At 41.6% G+C, this 19,929-nt stretch overlaps 1 protein-coding gene across 2 annotated transcripts in view; it reads right to left on the reverse strand.

Annotated features, from left to right (window-relative positions):
• The window catches only part of kcnn3 (potassium intermediate/small conductance calcium-activated channel, subfamily N, member 3), a 48,149-nt gene that overhangs the window by 13,564 nt on the left and 14,656 nt on the right, over window positions 1–19,929 (reverse strand). For both annotated transcript variants that reach the window (XM_058648597.1, XM_058648596.1), the window contains exons 4-7: window positions 8,391–8,687; window positions 7,238–7,359; window positions 5,811–5,952; window positions 113–223 (exon numbers count right to left, since the gene is read on the reverse strand). In XM_058648597.1, the coding sequence (XP_058504580.1) occupies window positions 113–223; window positions 5,811–5,952; window positions 7,238–7,359; window positions 8,391–8,687 (672 nt within the window). The remainder of the gene's footprint in view (window positions 1–112; window positions 224–5,810; window positions 5,953–7,237; window positions 7,360–8,390; window positions 8,688–19,929) is intronic.

Here is a 19,929-nt window from a genome sequence, read left to right on the forward strand (position 1 = left end):
CAATTACGTTGCATACAGAGAACACACCATTTATTTCACCAACTATTCAGTAGTTTTGCCTCATTTGTGAAACACAACGACATATTCATTCATACCACACAAGCCTACACACCCTCTTGGTGAGTTGCGTGTCCATCATGAAGTTGTGTACGTGTTTCTCAGCCTTGGTCAGCTCCAGCTTCCTGGCTACCACGGCAACCACCAGAGCTGTGCAGCCTGCACCCTGAGAGAGGGAGGAGCAGAAAACAGAGCACTGAGTCAGTCGGTACAGAGGAGGAATGGGTAAATCGGTGGCTTTTGGCTGGGGAATTAGTCCAGATGATTGAACGGACCAAGGACAAATACAAGAAAGACAGGAGAAGTGAAAAGGAGAGAGGAGAGAGGGGAGAGAGGAGAGGATTAGGAGGGATAGCTCTGTTCCAGATCCACATTTCCTCATGTTGAAATGCAAGCCAAGTCTATTTTTCACTTGCAATCCATCTGGTGTGAGATCCTCTCTATATCACCACTGAAAGATATGCCCCTTTTATAGATGAAAAAAGAAAAAAAACACCCGAGATTGACACAACCTAATTTCATTTAATTAGATGCTGTCAATCTGAAGTGCATGGTGTCAATCTCTACTGTCAACCGAGGTCCAAGGTTTGCAGGAAGTCAGTCTAAACGCGTCGACTGCTTTGTATGTTTTCAGCTTGACCCACATGAAACATATGGCAAAGTCATTTGGGAGAGAGTGACAGCAGTCTCTCATCCAGGAAGACATGCTTGAGAGGAGAAGAGAAGCAGGAGCACGGGGGGAAGACAGACTTAATTAACTTTCAGATTAGACACTATTTTTCAATGGGCTGTTGAGTGCTAACCGGTTCCTCTGATGGGTGCAGGCATGGAGTGGAAAAAAAGGGAGAAGGAAGAAAAGATAAAGAGAGCAAAGAGCTAGGAGTAAATATAAATGGGGAAGGAAGGAAACATGAAGGGAGCGATGAATGCAGGAGGAGAGGGCGTGTGTGTGCAAGGAGGAGGAAGAGAGAGAGAGAGAGAGAGAGAGAGAGAGAGAAGAAGGCCGTGTTAATGAGGTCACATATCTGATAAGTAATGAATTAAGATTAAGAGAGTTTAATGAAAATGTATGAGTGCTGCTTGTGAGTTTGTGCAACTCACAGTGGGAGAGAAAGGGAGTGTGAGCGAGTGCGAGAGAGAGAGAGAGAATAAAGGAGAGAATCGTAGTGAGTTAGAGGGAGAGCTTTTTTGAAGCATGAAGGGAAGGGTGAATAGTCAGGTCTTCATCGTGCACATTACTAAGAGACAACACAGGTTTGCCAGAAATAACTTGGGCTGGGTTCAGTAAAATGTAATGCACAAACAGGCATTAGTGCCCACGTCTATACACTCATCTACTCTATTTGTGTTTATTCGACAACTATGAATAAAATATGATGAAAACTGATGGGAAAGCCTCAGTCTGTGCTCTGGGCAAAAAGATCCCTCTTCACGTTGACTGTTTTCCAGCTGTGTGCACGTGTCTGCAAGCATGTTGAAAATTGTCCAAACAGCGGGGTGCTGATTGGTTTGTCAAGGCAGGCTGTGTGCATGTGCCGCTGTGTGTGTGTGTGTTAGTGTGTGCGTGTGCATGCGTGTGTGTAAGAGAGAGCGAGCGTTTGTTTGTGTAGACGCCTGCATCCATTTGATTCCAGCAGGCTTCCCTGTGCAATCTCCACAGAGCGACACGGCTGATGATGGCTGTGCTGTTGTGATTTGTTTCATATGCCTGGGTGTTTCCCTCGCTCCCTCCACTACAGCACAGCCATCTAGAGAGCTGTCAGAGAAATGGGGAATCACCAATCTCTGCCTCTGTAATTCACACTCTCCAGGTAACAATTACATCTATTACTCATCTTCATGAGGGGAAAAAAACCCAACAGTTTAAAATGGTTCCTTCACTTCCTTCTGTGTCAGGAAGCTGAAGACATAACAATAAACACTCATTTGCATGGTAACACTTTGTCTTCATGCCATGTTTAGCATTTATAATGTATTTATAATGCATTTATAATGTATATGCTCATAAGTATACGCTCAGTGTAACAATACACAGACATGACAACATTTGAAATGCTTATTTTGATGTGTTTTTGGTCACTGGAATTGATTAAAATGTACCAAAATGTTTCATTTTTTGTCCCCTTATTTATTTATTTATTTTCTTATGTATGTCGAGTCATGTACAGTTAAGTCATGTGTGACTTAACTTTTGGTGTGTTGCATTGTATACTTAACAAAGACAGCAGCTGCACAACCATGAATACAAATATGATAAAACAAATAAAAACGTATTAATGTACAGCATTTGTCAACAGTTACACTTTCTCATAGTAAAATATTTTCTATTATTTTCATATTAACACACACACACACACATAGAGGACAGCATGTACCTTATTTTGTTCTTTAAACCATTTGCTGAATGTTCACATATTGCTTATATATGCTAAGTAAGTCAAAGTAAAAGTTAAGAATCAACAAAATGCATGGATGGACACATAATGGAAATACACACACCACGCAAACATGTAGTACGTGAACATGTACCCTGTGCATTATCTGATATGTGCTCTAATTTGGAAATCAGTCATCTTTTGCTTTATGTAAGTACAAACGTTCTGCTGTAGTCTACTCCACCACCATCCGCCTGCCCACACAGACACATGAAAGCACACACACATCTATACACACTTACACCTTGCACACCCCCAAGTAGCCTCGGGGCAGTGGTATATTCCAACAATATTGGCCTTCATGTGTTGTCATAGTAACAAGGGTTGAGAATTTCTCCTATAGAGACTCATTACAATAATTTTCAACCAAGGAAAAAAAAAAGAAACCCCGACATCCTGTTTTCTGCCCCCGACCCGTCACCCCTGCTCTCCACTTTTAAAGAAATCCTCTGTTAACTTCACTTCCAGCAACCTGCTGCGCCCGCTCCCCCTTTCCACCTGCATCCTCACTCCCTTTATCTCTGATTATCAACGAAAATAAACCACTCATAAACACTCTGACGAGTGTGGCAAGTGTGTGTGTGTGTGTGTGTGTGTGTGTGTGTGACAGGGGAGGAGAGTGTGTGTGGGAGTCATACTAAGAGTGTGTGTCAAGTTCTGTGTCAGTGTTGTGTGGAGGATGCAGTCTGTAGCAGCGGGCTCGGGACAACCGCGTATCCACCCCCTGTTTTGTTCCTTTATGTGTGTGTGAGTGTGTTAACATTACAGTAAGTGTTCTCACTCTCACACTAAACACTAAAGCACTGATTGGATGATTCACTCAACAAATGGACATTTGTGTATGTCTTTGTTAAAGTGTCTGTTTATTCAGTTAGGGAAAAAGTGCGTGGACAAATGCAGACATAGGGATTATAGAGGAATATGCAGAGGTTTTTCGTTTAGTTTAGGGTTGAAGTAACTATAGTGAGAGATATCATTTTCAATGCAAAATAGAAACAACCATCACAGGAGCTCAACGAACAGAAAAATGACATTTTCTGACTGTGACTGTGCACACACAGTGTGCCGAGTTGCGCGTCGCATACCGCAGACCCTGCTATACTCTCGTGTCAGGGTCCTGTAGTATCTCACTTCACCATCGGGTGGCGGTACAAATCTGGACACAGGGAATAGGACGCATTCCTACCAAAGAAGAAGAGAACGATGCTACAACTCCCTTTGACACGTCTGGTTTGAGGTCTGTTGGGCAGGGACTCCCCTCCCCTGGTCTGGGAAGAGTACCAGGACCTTAGTTCTCTCTCACGATTTTTCTTGAACCATAAATAGTGATTATTAAAGGTACTGTTTGTAAGAATTAGTGACATCTAAAGGTGAAACCGCAGACTGTAACAAACAAAGTACATCTCTGCTCACTCCGACACACATATTCTGGCTTTTGTCTGTTCTGGCATATGTAGAAGGTACGGTTTGGAGCGGTAAAGCCCTCAGTCAGGCTTGTGTTTCCTACTCGGTAGGCGGAGTGTGTGCTGTTCGTGATGGCTGCGTCAGCGAGATACGTAGTGTGACGTTGTACCGGTGCGATGACAACAAAACAACGACATCAAACGTGACACAACAGACAACAATCCTGCTCCGTTTATAGCCATTTGTCGCAACAAGACGTCAAGCTTTGTATGAGAATAGACTGCTGTCGGACACACCGGAGTGACGCTTTTCTGTTGCCCAATCAGCCGACTGTCGTGGGTGGAGCTAGTCTAGATTAACCTGGACTGTACTGAAAAATGGAATGGTTGGAGCCGGTTATTTTGGTCCGAATGGAAACGCAAATAAATACGTACTGAACCGAACCACTCAGGGGAAACACGGCTTTATTCTAAGGTTACGAAAAACGACATGATTTTTTTTTCATTTTTAAAGCAATTATACACTTATACAAACATATTTATGGATATTTAATTCCACTCCTGCCAAAAAACCCTCTTAAATGTCACACACTGGACCTCTAATTGTTTTTTAATGATGTCAAGACGGTTGCTACTTTATTTCAGGGACGCATTTGCTGAACACTCGAGGGGGTACTAGACATGTAAGTGTGCAAATGGAGTATGGATGTCTGCAGCAGTGGTAATAATATTGACAATTACATGGTCAAGAATGAACAATTTCATGATACAAGTAAAAGAATTTGGAAGCTTTGCTTGTTGGATTTATATATCATTAGTGGGCTGATCCGAGGACGGTTTAAAAATGATTTGTGAAAAAAAAAGTAAAAGCGTCTAAGAGTCAAAAAAGTTTTAAAAAGGCAACATAAGTAAAGATAAGAAAAAATGGCATTGTAATGAAATATGAGATTCTAAACATCATACCCAGACTACCTACTCTAACTCTTATTTGACAAACGTGATAGTGGCTTGCCTAATGCAATACACACGTCTGCAATTTAGGAAATAATGAATTGTTATGTCATTCAGTAATTTCAGGTGAATTTTCAGTTTCTAGCTTTCCACTCGTCTTCTATTACTCACTGTTCTCTCTCCCTCTGCAACATAAAACATGTGGAACACTGTGTCCTGTGAGCAAAGCATTCCCAGGTCGCAGCCGACTTTGTCTTTCATCAGCCGCCGTACTTATCAGTACACATTACTTGATATTAAGACGTAGAGATTTTCCGTTGCATTTGAAAGCGTCCAGTAGATCAAGACCTGTGGTTATTCCTTTTTTTAACAAAAAGAGGCAAGACATGAAGGCGAAGACACTACACGAAGGAAGAAAATAATAAAAACTGAACGTAAAAGAGTTCGGAGGACAGAGGAACACCTGCGAAGTGAAGCAAACAGAGTAGCAGTTGGTAGCTTAAACACTGATAATAACAGATGGAGGGGAGATAGAAATAGACACATGGCCTCAGGGAAGAAGACACGGACAGAGAGGAAGAAAGAGATAGATGGATGTATAGAAAAAGAGAGGGATGAGAGAGCGGTCCAGAAGGAAAGTGACTGACAGAAAGAGAAAGAGAAATTGAGAGTGGGAGGACATGGCACACTGAAAGGAGGGACCTTCATTATGCAATAAGGACAGAAACAGTTTATAGAACACACACACACACACACACACACACACACACAAAACACAGACACACAGATGCAGGCTAATTCAGAGAGGATTGCCCAAATTACGCAAATGGCAGAATTTCTCTCCCAAATGGCAGCATGCTCTCTAATCTGCTGACCTTTGAATGACGCCAGGACAGCTGCAAGGGGAGCGAGAGTGACACAGCGAGATGGACAGAAAGGACAGAGGGGGAGGAAATCTACTAACCATGATTCCTGTGAGGAGACAGACTCCTCTGCCACAGTAGGTGTGCGGAACCATGTCTCCATAACCGATGGACAGGAAAGTGATGGAGATGAGCCACATGGCTCCCAGGAAGTTACTGGTCACGTCCTGAGCATCATGATACCTGAAAACAAAGATCAAAGGTTCAGAGGCTGCTGGTCGTCAACTTTATACAAATATAAATATTAATGATAAAAAAAACAACGTTGCCTTTTCATTTCTGCAAAATTTGCATAAATAAATGCCTCAAACACGTGCCCTGCAATTTAACCTGACATATCATGCAACTGCAGCTCTTCCTTTAATAATTTCTGCCCTGCACACAAAATGGTTGCCGTAGTAACTGAACCTGGTGCAGTTCGGAAACAAAGTTTTCACAAAAACTATTTGGTAGAAAAAAAGTCAATGAAAATGTGTGTGTTTTGCCAGACGGCTTTTCAGCAGCATTGCAGTGATGCATTCAAGGCTTCGTACCCAACTGATATCAAAAACAGTTAAATACAATACAATTATATATTAAAGTTCCTTTAGGTCTGTGGTTGAGAGTCTGTCAATGAAGTTATGTAACTCTGACTCTCTAATGACTGGCCTTTACAAGCCCTTACCACCAGACTCTTTTCTCCAGTTGGAGCCACATTGTTGTGTTGACTAGTGCAGTAAATGTTAGGCCACTTTATGGCAGTCTGCTTTCCTTAATGCTCCGTTTCCTTGTGCTACGGGGATTCACACTGGCTTCAGCTCTCAAGCCGCATGGAGCGGGAATCTCATTTGTTGCCTATTGGAAATACATTTGGAGGAACAGTTCTGCTCTGCCACCATCACAAATCCCAACCAGATTTTCCCTGAAGAACCTGCGAGTGCCCCTGAGGTGTTTGTGTTCTAGTTATAAATACTGAAGGAGGTAAGGAGGAAGTCAAAGGAAGTTTTAACAAACTATGATTTGCTGTACACCACATACAAACAGCCTAATAAGGCACCATTGATTTTAAGGTCCAGTGTGAGGATGTGTTGGTAAAAATGAAATATACTACCCATAGTTTATGTTCTATCATTTTATTATATTAAACATATATTCAAATATTTAAAATTGTTTGGTTTTCATAGCCTAAGAATAAGTCTTTTCTTGTTCTATAGGCAACGGCCTTGCTTTACACAGGGCACAATCATATTTCTTTGTGCTGTGCACTTTGATGCAGAAATGAAGAATGATGATCTCTTCTGGTATGTGAAGGCCACACATGGAGGACTCCATTTGTTACAATCTGTAGTCTCAAAATTAGATTAGATTAGTCACTAATTCTAATTCACTGGAGTTTTAATTCCTTGTCCTACGGCACACACAACAGACACACAACACAAACACACACACAGACACAGACACACGGAAATGGACCAGCTTTGTTACTGACCTCTCACACACTCGCACAGTCCAGGCAGCGATGATCCACAGAGAGATGCTGAAGACCAGCAGCACCGTCCCAGGGCAGATAGTCATGAGGGTTTTCATTACAAACCGGGTGTTAAAATGCACCTACGATGCATGGACACACACACACACACACACACACACACATACTCACACTTAGTAAAAACCAGAGGTGAAAAATGACATAGTAATAGACATTTGTATTTGTGTACAGTCTCCCACTCAGACTTTATGTTTTACTAATTAATCTTCTGAGAAGTTTTTGATGGGACTCTGAAATCATCTGAGTCAAGATCGGGGCTCGTCCTCTGACCCGGGTCAACCTATACAATGTCTCTGAGTAATTGGCTCATTCTAGTGCAGTTTTTTCTTTTTGTGGCTCATTTATCAATAAGAGGCAGACCATCATGTCAGGAAAATAGATCATCAGAGAACAGCAGTTGTGCCCTGGAAGGGTAAAGTAGCTGATAAATATGCTGTCACACGCTAGAGCTGCACGTCAACGGCAACTTCACCTCTTCTCTCTGTGACTGCAGCCCTGCGGGTCAGCATCGTGCCGTCGCAGATACACTCTCAAACTGCTAAATCACTCATTTGGAATTGACTTCATCTCTTCCACCGTTCTCCTCTCCTCTACTCCTGGTAGACGGCATATTTCCAACACGCGCAACACCCACTTCCTGATTTCAGAGGAATGTCTTTAGTTTAAACTCATTAGGAAACTGGCACCAATCATTTATTACATGCTCTGTGCACGTTTCCCCCGCGCTCGTATAGCAATCTCATTCTCGTACTTGATTTTTATGCCCCATTTGAGCCGTATGCAATTTCTTGTTCCCATTTCACGCCCCCATCTCATATTGTTTTATGAAACCATAGCTTACATCTGAGTCTCTATTGACAATTATTGCAAAAGAAGAAAAATGGGATTTGAAGTGGAAGATAAAGAGGACCAGGGTGTGTAGAAGGACGTAGTGGAAGGAAGGACAGCATGGGCACAGTTTTAATGCAGAAGAGAGAGCTCTTGACCTCAATACATTGACAACTATGTCGCCTGTTTCCAGTGAAATGTTTGACAACCAAATTTGAAATGCATAATGCACAGACGCATACCTGCAAGCACAAAGCAATCTAACCTTATTTAGGGCACCTATACTCCTGGAGGAGGCATCGGTGAAGAGTTTACTGTGCAGCAGCATGACTCTGGCGATGAGGTAGAGGCGCAGGAACATGGGCACACTCAGCACCATGTCCAGGTCAGCCTCCGCCTGTGACGGTGCATACGAGAAGGCCAGCCGCGCCCGCCACTGAAACTTGAAGTCCCCGGGCACCGGATGCACCGCAGACACCAGCAGCTCCAGCGCAATCAGCAGGACCCTTTCCATCGTCATGGCAATGCGCCAGTCGTCCGCTCCGTTGTCGATGACAAACAGCTGCAGGGACAGGAAGGACATGAGGAGAATTAAAAGTGGTGAGGAGTTGTTTTAATGCAACCGTTCATCATGATCCTCGGCTGGCACAGTCCACTCATCAGTACAGCTGACTGATCTGATGATTAAAGGAACCAGAAGCAATTTGAAGTAAATGTTGTTTTCTCGAGATGTAAAACAACATCCATCTAATCAGTAATCCATTCAGTCTTCATTCAGTGCGTCGGCTCATTTTCATCTAAACTACGACTCTTAAATTAAACCAAAGATGCCAAGTCATGAGAAGCTGCGGCTCTGGAGTAAAACGCGTTCCAGTTTATCACAATCATACACAATATTCAAAAAAAGACGATGACAATAAGAGTTTTTCTGCCAGTCTCATCGCCACTAAATGTTACTTAATCTGCAGTTTCTGTCTCTGTGCATGGGGACGTTTTTTTTGTTCGTAATTGCTTTGGTTACTCTTTATATTAACATCAAAGCAGCGTTGTTTAAAGCAAGTGGTAAGAATCGGGTTTCATTAAAAGGAATAAAGACGGGCACCAGGGGAAAGGACACCATGAAATATAAATGTTTCTAGCATTGAGAGCTTGAGTTTAAAAGTGCCTGTAAAGCGATGTAAAATATCCTCTGACTCTGTCACCCCACAGGAAAACGTCTTACTAACCACTTTGCCAAATTTGAATGATTAAAGAAGGTGCTAAGTGTTCAAAACTAAGGTTTCACATCATGCAAAATTCAGCAACATTTTATGCTCTGAAATGCTGGGGAATACGAATACAGACACAGACACAGACACAGACACAGACCAAAGCAGGCGAATGTCGCCGTCTGTCAGTGTTTGCACAGAATGTAAACACTCCGGGATCAAACTGCCTGTTCACGTAGAAGAGACATTTTCACCATTTTGGTCACAGTCCTGTCCTCTATTTGCCTCTTTGTCTATCAGTGGCACCTGCAGCTTCACAGCAGGACTCTGGTGTTTATTACCTTTCAAGGTAAGACACATTTTTGGGACAAAGAAATCTCAGGTAGTGAGCAAAACAAAGGATCTAGTGCAGGAGCAGGTGCAGTTACTCACAGGTGAACTGGTAACTGAGGGTGAAGCGTTTGAGTTAGAGTTATGTTTACTATATGACTCCAGTGTGTCGCTGAACCATATTTTAGACGCAGAAGACTGAGGAGAAACAGTTTTCAGTCTTTACTCCACAGTTGTCTTTTTTTTCACATGTTCTCAGCCCCTATTGTCTAACAGTGTAGTGTGTGAAGAAGTAGAACTGTGCATTTGCTTTACACAGTCTTTAAGAATCATTTTTTACTAGTAATTGAACAAATGATTTACTTTGGAAACAGATTACAAACTTAGCAACAATAGTAGGGGAACCTCACAATACGGTCCACGATACCAATAATATCACGATACACAGATTATATCATAATCAAAAGACAATCATATCGCGGTACATCCCAATATCTGTCTAACGGAAGAAAACAAAACGTCTGTGAAAAGTTAAAAGTGCAGGATTTCTCGATTTATTCACAACACAGAGAACAAAGTCCATGAAGTCTATGTATTGAACGTGGATGGAGCATGTAGCTTTCTCCACCATGATCCTGCAGTAAACTCCCTCTTCTTCTTCTTCAATTATTTGAGCAGCGCCACCACAAGGAGACATCAAGTCATTTACTTTAGAGCGCCTTCATTTATTAAATCAAAAATATCGATGCTCATATTGCACAAGGAAGGACGACAACATATAACCAAATTGAAATATTGACCCAAAACTCCTAAACAGTCGCATGTTTTCTCTTCTTTCCGTCTCAAACGTGGACATGGATGCCTTAATAGGAGATTTTTGCAGTGGACAGAAAAGAAGCTCAAAACAGAGATGATGAAGAAAGGCCAGAGCTCAGTGAGAAAAATGAGGAACTCCCCTGCTACAAGTCAGACAAGTTTGTCATATGATGTACTGCCTCGAGTAACAGCCAGTGCTAACAGTTGCACATGATTCATCTGGAGGGCTTTCAGCCCACACAAACATTTATTTAGGAAGACAAAACACAGGGACAGGTAAGAGGTTGAATGTCAGAACAAAGCGCGTCGCATCTCAGTGGACACTGTGAACCGAAGCTCTGTCACTTCTTCAGCCACTTCTACAAATACAGCCGGCTTAATTCTTCATTATCTGTGTCCAGCTCAGCAGCATGGAGGACGCTTTCTTTGCTCTGCTGTTGTAACATGTGTGCACACATGTAGTCAAGACGTGTTCACACACACACACACGAAGCCTACGCACATGTCTGAGTCATTGTGTTAGCTATCATCTCAACCAGGGGTCACACACTGGCTGCAATCTTTAGTACTTTCTGTATGTGTGTGTGTGTGTGTCTGTGTGTACTGTATTTGTGTATGCCTGAGTGAGTTTGAGAGAGTGTGCAGACCCAGCCTCATCGTGGTGACTGTTGCCAAGGCGACAACATCAAAGAGCAGCCAAGCTTAATTAGGATCCCCAGTGAGAGAGAGTGAGGGAGAGAGAGAGAGAGAAGCAGCTTCAGACGAAGAAAGGAAAAAGAAGGTGCAGGCAGAAGATGGAGAGGTGTGTGACGAGTGTAGAACAGGTGAAGTACGGAGAGGAACACAGAGGAAATAAATGTTGTCTCACTCTCATGTTCCTTTCAGTGTGTGTGTTTGTTTGTGTCACTCTCACTCAGTGATCGTCAGTGATCTACTCGACAGGGACTTTCCTCCCAATCAAGGACAAAAATCTGATTCCCACAGAGTAAACGACTGAGACTCAGGACTAATGATTAGAGTTAGGCATGTACACTTGTGGTTTAAGATTGGAAAAAAATCTCCAGGGGATGAATGTAACTCAATACGATGTTCTTTGTGACAAAAAAAAAGCAATATATTCATATGCTTGTTTAAGTTAGACATGGTATGACACTAAATGTCGTGTACGCGTTTTCTTCTGTATTTTGTTCAGTTTTTTCCTCACAGTGAGCTTGTGTGTCCGTGCTGCTCCATCAGCCGTGACTCTCCCTTATTTTTTTATCTCTGCCCACCTCTCTGTTTTTCCTCCTTCTAACATCACTCACACTCCTGTCTCTTCTATCTGAATGACATATCTTCAAATGAAAACAGAGATGATCCAGTCTCTTGCCACTGGAGGAAATGAGCACCTCTCCCTTCCTCTTTCCTCTGCCCTCCCTCGCTGTACTGTCCTCCCTCACGCTCCCCCTGTCGGTCTTTTCCTGGCTAAATCGCCATGAGGAAGGGATAAATAATTAAATTCCATTAGGAAAGTAATCTGTCAATGGGAGTGAGTGAGTGCCGCTGCCCCAACATGACCAGGACAGAGGAAGGGAGTTAGGAGGAGGAAGCGTTGGTATAGAGGAAAAGTAGGTAGGGATTGTCAAGGTTTCTAAGCGTGTGTGTGTGTGTGTGTGTGTGTGTGTGTGTGTGTGTGTGTGTGTGTGACACACCCTGTCAACTCTATCATTAGAAAAACTGGACTGGGAGGAAGGTCAGGGAACAGCAAAACTAAATAAAATTGGACATAAAGAACAAACCCCAGAGGATAAATGACAAGGCGGGTTAAAAAAAACCCCAAAAAACAAGTGTCTTCTGTGGGGAGGGAGGGACGAGGAAAATAAAACAGAGAGGAAACAGAATGTGGACAGGACAGAAAGAGGGCAAAGTCAGACAGAAAACACACAGAGCAGGCCAGTGTGAGACAAGAAGGGACCAAAAAAAAAAAGAAAAGACAAATGTGTGAAAATGACAGGAGGAAAGACTGGCAAAGGTTTTTTCACAAGTAAAGGTGTGAGTTCTGAAAGGATCCTCTCGACCTGACAAAAAACCCCTTGTCCTCCCTCTGTTCCTGGCACAATATGTAACCTGTTCAGGAAATTTGTCACCCATCCATCGTTCCTCCTGTGCCAACTGTGCTTCAACCTCCTACAGTCCCTGAGGCCGGTGAAGCTTTGTAATCGTGTTAAGTCCCTTATTGCAGATGTCTCTCATCATGGAACCAGACACAGTGCTGGTCAGAATCTGACGGGCAAACAAGCGAGACATGCAGGCAAAAATTCTGTGTGGGCACACACACAAAACGAGTCGCCTTGTCAAATTCAGCACAGACTCTACAAAGAGGTAGAGTCGGGCAAAACTGCCACAAGTCGGCATTTCTCATGGGAGGGAAAAAAGGCTAAATCTCAGTCTGGGATGCAGACAGTCCTGATCACTGAAGGAGATGGAGACATAATGAACACTGAGCAGCATGCACACATACTTTGACACACATAGTCACACCTATGGGGATTGTCTGGGTGCTACAGCATGGAAATCTGTGGAATGAGGGAAATAACTGGGGCAAGCCACACACACACACACACAAATATGCAGGGAGGAGAGAACAGCCCCAGCACAGACGAAACGGAAAGGGAAGGAGAAGGTGTCAACTAAGTGCAAAGGAAGTGTTGGAAAGTGTGAGCGATGAGGAGAGATTTGTGGTTGTGGAGTGTGCATGAGAGATGTTGTCTTATTTGCCACTAGAAAGTCTAAAAAAAGCAACTGCAATAAAAGAAAAGGGGGATTCCACCTGTGGTGCCTTACGACGAGGAATTCCCTTCATTTGAAATGTAGGAAACATTTTTATTAAAAATGGCAAGATATTGGATATAAAGAAACCCCTACAGCAGAGGTCTCAAACTCGAGGTGACTGATTTCATGTGGCACTTAATATCAAGTTATGATGAGTTATTTCTATATGTTTCTTTATTTATAGATTTATTTTGCATTCCAAAATATTAACAATTAATCACTCCAACAATTTTATTTAGAGAATTCTGAAAAATATCATTACAAATATTGCTATTGCATTAACATGATTGAATACCCTCACTAAACAATTGTCTTTTCCTAAAACGTCGGGACTGTTTTCATTTGACCGCCCCCTTCTGACCAGACTAGATATGGCGCTTTTCCACTACATGGTGCCAGCGCGACACGGTAAGGTTATTTTGCTTTTCCATTAGCGATAGTACCTGGTACATGGTACTTTTTTTTAGTACCTGCTCTGGTGAGGTTCCAAGCGAGTTGATACCATGCGTAACATCATCAGACTGCCGGCCACTGATTGGTGCTCAGCAGTGCTGTGATGACTCCGCCCCCGTTAAGGAGGTACTATATTGTAATGGAAAACCAACCAAACTGCAGAGAGTCGAGCCGTGCAGAGGCAAGGTGAGACCATGTCGTGGAAAAGCAGCATTAGTGACCCCCAGTTCATTTGGGTTTGAGACCCCTGCCCTACAGTAGACGGAGGATACAGTTGTTTATTATATTATGCAGAATCTGTAGAACTTGACCTCATAAAATGACTGTTGAACACATTCCAAGACCTGAGGAAACATTCCTCTATTGAAGACTATTGCTCACTCACATTTTCCTAATGCCATCGTGCCTGTTTTTGAGTGGCTGTGAGTGCCAAGCCGGTGTCTCCTTTATCAATGGATAAATTCCTCCAAAAGTAACCAAATAACACAGTTCACTAATGCATAAAGTGCACTAATGGACTGGAGAAATATCCCCTTCTCTCACTCTCTCAGCATTTCTATTTGATTAATTTCAACAACAATTCAATTTTGCCTTCAAGTCTGGATTTCTTGATTTCTTTTATAAGCAAAAATGAATCCATTTGTTTTAGAGTACTTTCTTTCATGTTTCCACGCTTGTAAAAGTTTCTGTGTTTTGTATGAGTGAAGGAAAGAGGAGAGAACTTCCCATACATAAAATACACAAAGATGAAAACTACAAAGAGGTAGAGGCCTAGTTAAATTAATAGTTAAAATAATTCAGTGATGTCAAGGTCAGATTGCAAATGCTGAGTTACTGTATGATAAGATCTCTCTGCAGGTCTGTCACAAAAATACTACTAGCAATTAACATACACTGCATTCTCATCCTTATTCATTGAAATGAGTGGGAGTGGAGGTAAAGGATTTCATATTATATCAATAATATGACCCTGACTGAGGGAGCGTTTGGGTGTATACACCGGTGTATTGTGTACTGCACTGTAGTTGTTTGCAGCATTTATCTCATAAAACTGTGAAAATACTGTTTTTTTAGCAGTAGACTTTATTTCTCAATTTTTCCGTGGATGTTTGTGGCAGTCTTGCTTTATGAGCATAATGTGCATGTAATGCCTCCATCTGTCTTCAATTTCAGCCTTGTGTGAACTCATATGACATTGGAACATTTGGTTGAATTTAAAAGTTGCAGATTTAATATCTATTGATACAACTGAGACACTTTCCTTTAAAAAAAAGAAAATAACTTACAATTCTCAATATTAAATTGGAGGTAAATAAGACCCAGCTTTAATTGAATATATTGACAGCAACATTTATTTTACTAATGGCCAATTTAGTTTCTTGACAGGACTTTGTATCTAGGTTTGGTAAACGGTTAATTGAAACTGGCTGTAAACTGCTCCAATGACTTCATTCATACCACTCAATGTCTGAGGTAATAAAGTTTTCTGATTATAACCGTTGCCACATTTGTTAATGAGTTATGGAAACTCTAGAGTTTTACAGATGGTCATTTTAACATGTGACACACACACAGACAACACAAACAACATTAACAGTGATTTGCATAAATCTAATTCAATGATCAATAATTGAATTAGCGTCCTTAACACAAAATTTCCTCTGTGAAGAGACACCTTTTGATCAGAGAAGATATGTGAGAACAACACAGAACAGAGAAACACAAATCAGAAGCCATCCAGAAAAATGTGGAAGAATGAGAAATAAAAATCAAAAGGCTGTGTATTTTAGCAGCAAGGTTGTCACTGTGATATGATTTAAAAAACACCATCTACTGAACAATAAAGACACAAATGTTTTCATTTGTCTGAGCTGAATGTGTTTAATTTAAATAAGAAACACTTTCCACTGTAATGCTGGAAGTGCTGTAACATTTAAAAAATATCATCTCTATGTTCTTGTCAGATAATAAAAAGCCAATAAGTCTTCAAGGGAATAATACGTGTGATTTTTTTTATTATTAGAAACATAAAGAGAGAGACTAAAGGGACAGTGAAGGGGGAAGAGAGGAAAGATGTGATGGAAGTTTAGATGGCAGAGAACCACTGTGTGAAAAGGAGGCAACATAAAATGATGAAATTGAGTGTGGCTTCTATGAGAGAAGTGCAGGTGAGTGTTCATGTACAACAGGAGAAGGTTGGATAGGAGAGAAGCTGAACGCTCAGTAACAAGGAACGCGAAGAATCAGGAAGAAAGGATGTGAAACTCAACAAGAAAATTGAATTTAGGCCCCGTGGAGGAGAAGGGAGACAGATCTAATCTGATAAAGATGGAGAAGCAGGAGAAGAAAGAAGGGAAAAGAAAGAAAAAAGAAGCACACTGATGGAGGTAAACAAAAAGATACCGCGATAAAAGACACGAGTGTGGGGAGAAACTGAGAGATCAGGGAACAGGGGCGAGAGAAAGGTGGTATAAATGCCAGCTAAACCTGATAACATCATTCTGATGTGCAGCCGCTCCAACCTTCTGCACAAGTGTGTATATTATGGCTGTGTGCGTATGAATGACTGTGTGTTGTGTGTGTATACACATGTGTGTCATATCCTGTTACATGGGCAAAATGCTGCAGCAGAGTGTGCCATAATCTCACAATGAGCTCTTTATTGAAGAATGCCTTTCATTGTGTGTGTCTGTGTGTGTCTGTGTGTGTGTGAGTGTGTGTGTGTGTGTGTTTGTGTGTGTGGTAAACCTGCCGTTCCCATGCTAATCATGTATATGAGAAAAAGGCGTTAGCCAGTAAGGCAGGTGCTGAATAATAAAATGTAATGCGTATGATTCATGCGTAGCCTTCATGAAAGTAGTTTGTGTAACTACGTCACAGCTGTGACTTCTTCACACACAAATTGTCAATTTTACATTATACATTACATTACACTTTTATGGGTTAAAAACAACAACAACATACAATGTGCAAGTCTCACTATAGTCCCTGTGACTTTGAACTCAGCATGGCTAGCTGTTTGCCTTTGCGTTCCTAATTTGTGCTAGGCTAAGCTAGGCTAAACACATCCTAGCTCCAGCTTCTTGCAGCTTAATCAATATTTCATTAATTTTACAGATGGTTCCCTCTCACTTCATTGGCATTGTTTCCAGCAGATGATAAATGGAGTATAAATGGACTGTTTCTCCGTCTCAAACAGCACACAGACATGGTTATAGTGACAAGCTGAAAGTCGAGTAGCATTTTCTTTTAACCCTCTAATGACATAATATTCAGGCCGTCTGGATTTATCTTGATTTCATAGCTGTAGAATTGTCAAAAAATGTTCAATGAGTGAGTGCTACTGCAACCTTTTTTTCCAAGATAACTTCAGCTTTCAATATCTGGCATTTATTCAACCGTTTAGGAAATACGGTGCTGAGAAGCTGACGTCACAAACGTGTGCTGGTGAATCTTGTCCGTGAAGTCTACCGTAATGACAATATATATGTATGTATATGGGCACAAAGCTCTATTTCTCTGCTTTATCCCAGTTACGGTAATGAGAAGTACATATGCCAAATTCTGTTGGTGACAACAACAGAAGGGTTAAAGAGCCAGATCATATTAGTGGGGTAAAAAAACAAATAGAAACAAAAGGAGTGTGAATATGTCTATACAACATAGGGTGAAAGGCGGGGCACACCCTAGGCCGCCAGTCCATCACAGGACCACATATAGAGACAAACAATCATCCACTCTCACACTCACTTCTATGGTCAAGCTGCATGTTTTTGGACTGTGGGAGGAAACCAGAGAACCTGGAGAAAACCCATGCACACACGGAAAGAACATGCAAACTCCATGCAGAAAGGCCCTTGTTCTGACCGGATCGCAAACCTGGGTCTTCTTGCTGCAAGGGCAAGAGTGCTAACCACTACAACAACTGTGTGGCCCCTATTTCTTAATTATGTAAATGGTAACTTGTTTACTACAGTGTGCGTCGTATTTGTTGAGCCATCTTTTTCCTATTGGCCTAATTAACATTGTTCACATCAGGAAAGCTACTACACAGAATAACCACTGGGCCCAAACAACAAAGCAGTCACATGATCATACAGGTTTTATGTAAATTAAATGAGTGAAAATAACATAGCCAATCAATTGTAATACTCCAAGCATTACTCACAAGTTACTTACTTACAAGTTTTACATTTGATGGCACCAACTTCACTTGGCGGTACGCACAGTTATCCTGTGCAGAACATTCAGCTGTATGCACATCTTCCAGAATGGTTTATGAATGAATGCATTTGTATTTGGACATATTCAAACCAAGCATAAGGAATAAACATCAAAACAAAAGATAAGAATAGGAAAGTGGAAACTTAAAACGCTACTCTTTGCTAGATTTTGGTCTTTAATCTCTCACTTACATACACTGTTCAAACAAATCCGATTACCTGGTTAAACTTTTAGAACTTGTCTGACCATCTGGTCACAACAGCAGCTGCTAATCTGGTGACTAAGATGTTAGATTAGCTCAGTGTTTCCCAATCCTGGTCCTCAGGGACTCACTGTCCTGCATGTTTTAGATGTTGCCCTGCGACAACACACCTGATTCAAATGAATGGCTCGTTATCAGGCTTTTGCAGAGCTTGCTGATGAGCTGACCATTGGAATCAGGTGTGTTGTCGCAGGGCAACATCTAAAACATGCAGGACAGTGGGTCCCTGAGGACCAGGATTGGGAACCGCTGGTGTAGCTGAAGGAAAGGGCGGCTAAAAAAAAACAGAAGAAGAGAGACTGACACTGTAATAAACCAGAAATATCCTTTAAAGTAGGAAGCTGCTAGGGGCTGAAAATGAAAATTATCAGCATCCAAAACCAAGTTATTATGAAAAGTGATTCTGGGTTAAATCCCAACATCACCTCCCCCAACCTGCTGTGATTCCCTCCCATACCTTCACAGCACCCTCCCCAAACTCCTAACTTCATTTAATCAAAAGGAATTATCTCTCTATCTGTCTGCGTGTGTGTCTCTCTCTCTGTCAGCCTTACAGTGGCAATTCTCAATCTCTTCTTCTCCCGTCAGCATTAGTGTGTCTGTCACGTGCAGCGACCACGGTGTGCGTGGGTGGATGAAAAACTCATGTATGTGAATATGACGTCGAACTTGTGAGCAGAAAGGAGATCTTTTTTATCATTCATTCATTCATTTTCTACCGATTTATCCTCCACATGACGGTCACAGGGAGCTGGAGCCGATCCCAGCTGACATGGAGCAAAAGACAGTGATCACCCTGGACAGGTCGCCAGTCCATCACAGGGCCAACACACAGACATGAACAACCATTCACTCTCACATTCATACACATGGTCAATTTAGAGTGTCCAATTTATCTCTGTATGTTTCTGGACTATGGGAGAAAACCAGAGCACAGGGAGAAAACTCACACGCACAACGGTGTTGTAAAGTACAAATATTTTGTCACGTACTTAAGTACAAATTTCACATATCTGGACTTTCCTTTGTTATTTAGATTTCTAGCTACTTTTACTTTTACTCCACTACGTTTTCTCTATCTTTGTTACTCGATACTACCAAATAAAATCAGAAGAAGAAGAGTTGGGAATGGTCTTTTCTAGTCTTGATGAGCTGCTTTACACTACAGTTTTGACATTCATACATTCACACATCTTTCATACCCATTCATACGCTTAGCTGTGGGCTTAAGTGTCTTGCTCAAGGACACATATTGACTAGAAGAGTCCACTGAGCTACCACGGCTCAATTATAACTCCTCACTACTTTTGATATGTTTACTTTTATTTCTAAAACGAGCAAAAAAAAGTACATTTTATATCAGAACATTACTTTTCATACAATAAAAGATCTTTTACTTAAGTAATATTAAAAGTGACTTCAACTTCTACCAAAGTCAATGTCTGGTAAGATACAAACATTGAGTTGGCTGCCTTTCATCACACATGTTAATACACAGCCCCTTGCATGTTATGGAGTGATTACAGGTCTATCAGTCCCAGTGTATGACAGTGAATAAGCAACAGCCATCTCGATATTGATCCAAAGACGGAGAGCCTGAGCCTCAGAGCAGAATGCATCAGAATCCCCACCACAGACCTGCTGGAACTTTAATAGACATTTCCAGCAACATCCAAGCTGTGATGTAATGAAAAAAATAG

The sequence above is a fragment of the Solea solea genome, chromosome 13, assembly GCF_958295425.1.
Source record: "Solea solea chromosome 13, fSolSol10.1, whole genome shotgun sequence".
Taxonomy (NCBI): Eukaryota; Metazoa; Chordata; class Actinopteri; order Pleuronectiformes; family Soleidae; genus Solea; species Solea solea.